The following is an 8,754-nucleotide window of genomic DNA, read 5'->3' as shown; positions in this document are numbered from 1 at the left end:
CACATACACTGGAAGTAACCTAAACCAGAGAAATAATACCTGCACCAGAAAAGCAGCAGCCCCTTGACAGGCCAGAAAGGTTCAGGTAGCAACACTCTAGGGTGAGGCTGGTGTGCTCTAGCAAATACATAATCTGACTGCGGTCTTTAAGAGCACACCCCATCTTTGCAGCACTGAAAACAGTGGACTAAACGCTCATGTAGTCAGCCTCTGAGCCTCTACTCGAAAGCTGTCTCTTCTACACCAGCTTTTCAAATAAATCTGCCATAACAACTGTAGCACTGGAGACCAAATGTTAAATCTTTTTGCTGTTTTTCTTCTGGCAGTTCCATCAAACTATCAGCAACAAAGCCCTTACACACAGATTGCTATCCCTTCTGCTTACTAAGTAAGGATTTCATAGCTTGAGATCAAGTCCTGTAGTCAACAATCATAACTCAGAGGTAGAGAAACACACTGTAGTTCGAAGTCCAGGCACTTCTGGTCAAAAACAGCAGATATTGATAAAGATATCTCCCTAAGAGGAACAGTGAAAGAATAAACTAGTCAAAATGGGAGAGGATGAGACAAACAACTGGTCTGACTGTTGAATGCAGCTTCATAATGTTCAGCAGTACCTGGAATGCTATCTTAAGCCTACTAGCATCAATCCAAATTATGTTTAATTCTTATTTGGAGACTGCATGGGGAAGAAGACAAGGCTGCTTTGGCAATTCCATACAGAAGCTGATTATATTGATGAAAAATATGAGAAGAAGAATGTGCAGTGACAGGGCATCGGACATGGAGATTGTAGAAAAATAACAAACTTGTAGTAGTAGATATTTACAAAACACTTTCACCATACAAAACATAATACACGTTAGAAAGAACAAAAACATCTGAGCCATAAATATGGTCAAGTTAATCAAGGAACAGTAACTACAGCTTGGAAGTTATATAGTAAACATAACACTTGTTTCATTGTTATTTCAGTAACAAGGACCCATGTCATTACTTTAAAATGTTTTAAAGCAAATATTAACATTTACTTGTCACTGCAGAACTGATATTTGGTGGGAGGGCCACTTTGCCATTTCTAATATATTTTTAAAAAGCAACCAAAGTAACAACGTAGTAATACACTTTTACTCATAACAGGTAATATGTTATGTATAAAAATTGCTGTGCTTCTTTTAAAAGCAACAATCCCAAGCTTTGAATTCAATCACTGAAAGGAATCATATTTTATATACTAGCTTCTATTTGCCCTTCTTTTGACTGCCCTCTATTCCAGAAATACTGTACTTAAATGGGCAGTTTAAGCAGCTTTCTTCCCCCATAAAGCAATCCAGAGCTGAAGGGAAATCTTTCATGATGGAATTGCATCCCAGCTCTACTTAAATCTTCCAAATTTTTAAAGATTGTAAATAAAAAAACCTGCTATTTTTTAGTAATATAAATCTGTATTTTATATACCTCTTTTTATCCAGCAGTTTTGGGTATTAACTCAGGCATGGGACTGTGAGAAGTAATCACTACCATGCGATCTAAGTTAAGTAGTTTTCCTTAATCCATAAACAGAGAACCATGCGGCACTTCAGACTTTGATGGTATGCTTATAGCGACAGTAAACAATTGCAATCGCCATAAAATACCTAAAAAGTACTTACACAAGAAGCAAAACATGACTCACAAATATTCACAACAGAACTTTATTTTAAAAAGCCAGTATTAAGAATGATTATCAGTTCTCTAAGCAGGGCTTTGGAGATCAACAGCAATAAAAGGAGCTTGATCAAGTGTAGAACAAGGAAGCAAACTGCCACCCCTTCATAGTCTGCTGGAAATCAGATACCTCTGAAATATTTAAACCTCCAAGTTGCTTCAGCTTTCAATAGCAAACAGACTCTCACATGACAACTCTGAGCCTTTTTCAGGGCACTACCTCAGACTGAATGCATGGGAGGGGGCAGAGTTGGGATAAGGTCTTTCTAGTGCCAATCCCTGCCTAATAAGCGTGTGATACTCTTAAGTGGAAATATACATGTAAAAGCTGTGCCAGATGCTCAAGAGATCCAAGCACATACCATTACATGTGCTGAAAGGAAAGGCCTCGAAGGTGCTCTGGTGGGATGCAATTCTGGCAAGATTATTTAACATTAAAGAGCATTTTTTCATAACTCAGGTGTCTTTATCTGTCATACAAAAGGACCAAAGCTATTCTGATTAATACAAAGCAGCTTCCAGAGGAAATAAAATTTTACCTGAAGATTTGGCCCGCATGCTGCTTTAAGTGTACTTTTTATTAAACATCCATCCATTTAGGCCTCTCTCAGATGACAACACAAAAATCTCAAGTGGTCTTCCTTCAGTGTACAAATTATTCCCAGTGACTATATTTTGTATAATACAGCTAAAAAAATCATGTAGTTTATCTGCATCGTCCCTGACACAAAAAGTCAACTCCATTGACAACAGATGGCATAAACAGAGTAAGATTAGACACAAGCCCCATGCATCTCATTTAAAAAAAAAAGGGGGGGGTCATTTTCCTTTCATGATTCCTGCCCAATTACTGGGAATGTACTAGAGGTCTGTATGTTTCTTTTAAATGAAACTGGCATATTTAGTCACTCTCCATGACAGAATCCACATCACTGGCAATAGGGTTTAGGTTTAAGCTGTTTCTGCTCCCTTTTAGAAAATCCAACTGGAGATACTTCACGAAAAGAAGTAGGTCCCGTGCTTACAGCAAACAATTGCCAGACCTATGGCCAAATCACCCAGATCACAGTCAGAGTGCAAAAGAAGTCTAGCCACAAAGCTCAGGACTGAGCTAGAGGGGCTAGAATCATATATTTATCCCAGGGCAGGTTTGTATTTTCTCCAATACAGGTGCAGACCAAATTTCTACCTTTTTAGCCAGTGGATAAGCAGAATTGTCTCCAATACTACATTAGGGCATGCACAGCAGGAGGCTAGGAAGAGTCTTAACAGCAACTGGAATTCAGGATTAAATCACATAACTCACTGAAATATACAGTGAAACAAAGACAAGGGAAAATGCAGTCAGAACAGCTAGACAACGAAGCATACCAAGAAACAGAGCACCAGTCATTTTTTGTCATGGACAAAAACAACATAACAAAGTGCTCTGGACCACTACTACCTGCAGTGCAGATTGGACAGATGTGACCACAATTAAGTTCACCTTCAATAGCAAGATATAATGCATTTGGCAAAGATAAAAGCTGTTAGCTTATCTCGTGATGGAACTTCAAGTGTTCTGGAAGTGTTGAGAAAAGGCTCAATGCTAAAGATTTTGCCAGCAAGGTATGTTGCCTGGAGATTCAGGGAAAGACATGTCAGACCAATTCCACTATTTGGGGAATTACAAACTGTTTAAAAAAAATTCATAACTAAGTCAAAGTTCTTAGTTCTCGGAAGATAAAGAGCAAAATTATAAATGAACCAGTGAAGGAGGCTCTAAACTCTCAAATATAAAAGTATGGCAAGTCACCTGCTGCCTTGGCAGCATTCAGTCAGTGGTAAAGAGCTATTCTCCTTTGATGTTTTAAATAATTATGTACATCAGAGACAGTCCAGGCTGGAGATGAAAGTTATTTGACCAAAGGGCGGGTTTTATCATCATCACTGCACTGGTGGGCTTTGTATTTTTTCACTTCAGCCATATATTTGGCCCATGCATCACCTTTACTTGTCAAAACCTAGAAGAGAAAAAAAAGTGGAAGCAAATTAAAAAGGTTGTATTTGGAGGATACTTACATTTATGATACCATATTCAAAATGACTACTCTTATGAGTAGTGGCTTGCCAAAGGGAGCTAATGAGCTGAAGAACATACATCGCTTTTAGATTAGGCAATCCAGGTTCAAATCTTTGTTGAGCCATAAACCTCATAGTGTGACCCCAAGTTATTCACCACACCTCAATCTAATCCACCTCACAAGATTTTGTGCAGATAAAAATAGTTAAGTTCATGTGTACTGCTGCTTTGATCTCACTGAAGTTATAGAAAATAGAAAAAAGGTACGGACATCTCTCATAACACAGAGCTAGTAAGTTCTTGTTCCCAGGATGTCACTTCAAAAGACAATATGCTCCCTTCTAAGCAAACAGAATACTTCAGCCTGGCCTCCAGCTTTGCTGCTTTTCTGAGAGGTGTAGAAAGAAGAATCTAAATATTCTATAGTTCTTCCAGAATCATCTGCAGTTTTCCACTGAAGAGCTCAGCTTCTAGTAGAGTAGGGCACTAGCATGAATTTTACTGAAGTGTTGCTTGCTAAATCAATGAAAACATGTAGCTGCATTTCTCCCCTCCCCCACAAACTAGAGGCAGGAAACACGTGATCCTCCCAATGCTATTGGGATCTTAATGCCCACAATGAAGGGCTAGGCAAGGTGTGGCCAACAGGCTGCATGGAGAGCCAGAGACTTTTTATTTTTGCTCACATCTGGCCTAACTGGAAAGAAAATACTGCTGCCAAACCACAAGGGTAATCCACTATCAAGTATACACAGTGTGGCTTTGCTGCACTATTTTATCTACTGCTTGCTTTTGTTATAAAGCAATGAAAAAACTTATTTACCTTTGATTACATCAGAACTCTTTAGTCTACCTCCTGCACCCTGCTCTTTTCCTTCTCCATGTCTCTCTAGTTAGGGCTTCTTTGGCCATCAAAGAACCACAGAGCTGGGATTTTTTAATGCTTTTGCTACTATTGCTACTGCAAGTACCAGTATTGTCATAATAATACATTAACAATAGTGTTAGGGATTAGTAAATGAATTTCCTTTAATAGATTACACATTTATTTTCGGAGAAAGAATATTTTATGAAATAGAATTTTATAAAACAGGAATACATTTTTAAATGAAAGCCTTTATTCATTAATATTCTAATTAAGCATGAGTGACTTACCGTGTTTCCCCAAAAATAAGATAGGGTCTTATATTAATTTTTGCTCCAAAAATGCATTAGGGCTTATTTTCAGGGGATGTTTAATTTTTTCAATGTATAACAATCTACATTTATTCAAATATAGTCATATCTTCTTCTGGTTGCTGTACAATGGTGCAGGGCGGGGTTTCACTTAACTAGGGCTTATTTTGGGGGTAGGGCTTATATTATGAGCATTGTGAAAAATCATACTAGGGCTTATTTTCAGGTTAAGTCTTATTTTTGGGGAAACAGGGTATTTAGTAAATCAAGTAAGGGTAGGGTGAGATTTCACCTTGATTTCACTGTGTAAAAATAACTGATGATATATATTAATATTAAATTAAAATTACAAATTTAAAAACTAAATACACTAACTAGCAACTTTCACCACATCCCTTCTACTTTAGCTAACTGCTCTTGGGAATGCAGTCCTCAGGCTACTGGAAAATCTTAAAAATAGCCCTCAGCTTTTCCAAAGTTGGCAAGAAAAAAACCCACCTGAAAAAGAAAAAAACCCACAATCCACCAACAATGGTTACACTGACAAAGGCTGACAGGAGAACAATCCAACAAAGTCTAGAGTCTCACATTCTCTGTTTCTGGTCTACTCAGATTTCCTCTAGAGTTGTTAGCAAAGGTTGACAGTTATCATTCAGTTCCCCAAATTTTCACACAAAGAAAATGAGACAAATGTCACTTGTTTTGTCCTGTAGACTGTCAGCTGCCTATTCCATATGCAAACCATAAAGAGGACCGTGCTTACCTCATCCTCTGTCTTTTGTTTCTTGGCTACCACTCCTGTCTTCAGGGCTAGCTTGCTGCCCCCTCGCCGCTTGCCCACCTGGGTGAAGGGATAGAAGACTGCAACCGTTATACGAGCCTGGGAGCTGCAAGGGGAATGTTGCCCACTATATAACGGTATAGGGAGTCCTTCAATTAGATCATCTTAGCTCGCCATCACACCTGTCAGTCAGTACAGAGCTGCCGAGCGTAACCTACACCGTTGTGCTAGGAGGGTAAAAGGGCACCTTAGCAGTGTTCACCAATACAACTGTACAATTAAGCCCAAACATGAAAAAAATGTAACAAGAAAGGGAGGAATCTGAATTATTTTCAGGCTCATTGCCTATTAAGAAATAAACATTACCACTAAAGTTTCACTTATACTCCCATAAAACATCACTCTGGAGCACCTACAAAATGGTTTTATTTCCTGATAATTAAGAGGGCAATTAAAGCTACAGAACTGCTCTATAAGCGAACATTATCTCAGAAACCTATATTTCTAACAGCAAATGAAGGTTGTTCAAAGTTTCAAATATCATTCTGAAAAATGACAATTTTATGACTTAAAGTTTCAAATGCTGTTTTTGCTAAAAGTGGAGTTCCAATGGTCAACAAAAGATGCTACAGCTTTCTGCTTGTTCCATAGTACCATGAAGTAATCCTGGCATATATTGGTAAATTCTTCCTATCCACTTCCCCTGAAGCCTCGCATGCATTATAAATCCAAATAACATCTGCACTTTCACTTTTAAAACAAAACAGTTATTTATGAACACCCACATTCTGTAAGATGGGAACAAACTAAGTTTATTTTGTAATCCTCGGGCTGCAATCCTTTGCATATTTACCAGGGAGCAAGTAAAAAAGCCTACTCCGAAGTGACATGCATAGGATTGTCCTGTTATTACCTACGAATGCTGAGTAGATTCAAGTATTCCTGTTTGACTAGGGGAGAAAATGCACCCTTAGCTTATTTTGGGATTATTATATCAGCATGGATGACAGAAATCCATTTATTATCTAAGAGCCAGGCAAAAAGCTTCAAAACGGTTATACAGAAAACTCTCCACTAAGTGAAGAAACTGTGGCAGTGATGCATTTGCTGCAGCTGTTTAGAGAAGAGATGGTCAACGTGCAGACCTCCAGATGTAGATGGCTTGTAGTTCCCATAAGCCCTAGCCAGTATAGCCAACAGTGAAAAACACTGGAATTTGCTACCAAATGACATCTGGAGGACTGCCCTTGCTCACTTCTGCTTTAGAGAACAAAACACTCTAGAAAATAACTACCTTTATGTACCTAACTATTAGGAGCTTATCACAAGATTTTAATTCTTAATGCACCCAAATTACTTTTCATGTGACTTCATATTAACATGAAGTCACATGAAAAGTAAGTTCATGCTAGTATTAAACTAGCAAGCAATACTTCAGAAGCCAAGACAAAATAAAATACTATGACATCTACCAGGACCTATTGCTAGAAGCTGTTCCCTACCTGGTGCTTCTAGTTTGAAGACATGCATATTATGCTGCATATTATGACTGGTCCTTAAAATAAAAACTCATCGGGCGCATTTGCCTCCAATTATTTATCTCTAAAACAGTTCAAAACTATGGCCCACAATGATCTGCTCCAAGTTTTCTTTCTTAGACAGGAACAAAAAATATTTGTACTTGTTGGGACATTTAGCCTGGCTACTCAATAGCTGAGACTTTTTGAAGCAAACACTGGTACAGTTCTGTTAACACTTACTTGGAAAGCAGAAACAATATTAATGACAGTTATCCCTAAGCAAATATATTTAGGATCAACGAGCAAAGAAGATTCCAAGGCCTGTTTTATGATCTCCAATAACCAAATTATAGTAGCTTTGGAGAATAAAAATATCCTCCATCCCAGTAGTAACTTCCCTGTACTTTATAACTGACAAAACTCAAAGAAACATCCCAGTTCCTTGTTTTCTGGTACTATTCATCCCATATCCAATATTTGAAAAATTAGGCAGAATACTTTATTGTTGTTTGTTTTCTAACCAAGATACATCCCATACAATCCTATTCGCTATGCATTAAACCAGGGGGAAGAGAAGAAGGAATTAGAACTAAGTATCTACACCAACACTAATTGGCTTAAAGTTACGGCATATACATAAGAGAGCCATCCAAAAGAATCACTTTACAAAAGAGTGAAATAGCTCAGTGACAGGAAAATAATTTACTTGGGATCGTAACTTGACCTCTGCTACCAAGACAGAAAGTAAACTGTGGCTGAAGTTAGGGACACCAATGTGGGATGGAAGGAGGTGAGTGTGGGCAAGATGCTTCACCTGTCGAATGCCTGCCTGTCAAGGATCTATTACGAGCCCAAAAGCCCTGTCAGAAGGGAAGACAAGAGCCCAGCTGCCACGGAGGGAAAGCATCGGACAGAAGGCACCAGCGGCAGGGCAGGGAGGAAGGGCGGGAAGAGAAAAAGGCTCGGGAGAAGATAGGAAAGGTCAGGGCCCGGATCCCTTACGAAGCTGAGGGCGCTTCCGCTCCGCTTCTTTCCCGGCGCCTCCTGTTCCCCGGGCGGCTCCGGCCGCGGTTCGATCTCCTTTTGCGTCTCGGCCCCAGTTCCCCCCGCTCCGCTCTTCCCTCCCGCCGCAGCGGCCTCCTCCATGCGCCGCTTGAAGAGCTCCAGGAAGGACCCGTCGTTGGCGAACACGTTCACTCCGCCCGGTCCGGCCGCCTCGGAACCTGGGCCTCCAACTCCTCCGCCTTGCGCCGCCGCCATCTTGCGCCGCCTTCCCTGCTTGAGTACGCGCAAGCGCAGAGCACGATGGGGAGCGATGACAATGTCACTGGACGCAAGGCACGTTCGGAAACCGGGAGAGCTGACGTTGCTAAGCAACGCCTACACGTCGAAGAGAACCTGTAGCTCCAGCCATGGAGGACAGACAGGCGTTTTGAACCAATGAAAACAGATTAAGCGGGGATAATAATTACTACAGGGTGGGCAATATTTGTATAAATACGATGTGC

The 8,754-nt window shown here is 39.9% G+C and overlaps 1 protein-coding gene across 1 annotated transcript; it reads right to left on the bottom strand.

Moving 5' to 3' along the window:
- Positions 1-1,678: 1,678 nt before the first annotated feature.
- On the bottom strand, positions 1,679-8,550 carry TRIR (telomerase RNA component interacting RNase). The gene is made up of 3 exons (XM_020809281.3): positions 8,249-8,550; positions 5,709-5,786; positions 1,679-3,710 (listed from the first exon to the last, which is right to left on the bottom strand). The coding sequence occupies exons 1-3, from the start codon at positions 8,504-8,506 to the stop codon at positions 3,603-3,605; spliced, it is 444 nt and encodes a 147-aa protein (XP_020664940.1). The 5' UTR covers positions 8,507-8,550; the 3' UTR covers positions 1,679-3,602.
- Between the last annotated feature and the right edge of the window lie 204 nt (positions 8,551-8,754).

Source organism: Pogona vitticeps, chromosome 2, assembly GCF_051106095.1.
Source record: "Pogona vitticeps strain Pit_001003342236 chromosome 2, PviZW2.1, whole genome shotgun sequence".
NCBI classification, from domain to species: domain Eukaryota; kingdom Metazoa; phylum Chordata; class Lepidosauria; order Squamata; family Agamidae; genus Pogona; species Pogona vitticeps.
Note: the sequence above shows the minus strand (reverse complement) of the source record. Positions and strands in the feature narration are given on the sequence as shown.

Bases quoted from the DNA above. Each gene is read 5' to 3' on its own strand.
- TRIR (XM_020809281.3), bottom strand. From the start codon at position 8,506: ATGGCGGCGGCGCAAGGCGGAGGAGTTGGAGGCCCAGGTTCCGAGGCG. The intron at 5,787-8,248 runs GTAAGGGATCCG...CCCTTCACCCAG, and splicing joins GCGGAAGCGCCCTCAGCTTC to GTGGGCAAGCGGCGAGGGGG. The intron at 3,711-5,708 runs GTAAGCACGGTC...TTTCTCTTCTAG, and splicing joins AACAAAAGACAGAGGATGAG to GTTTTGACAAGTAAAGGTGA.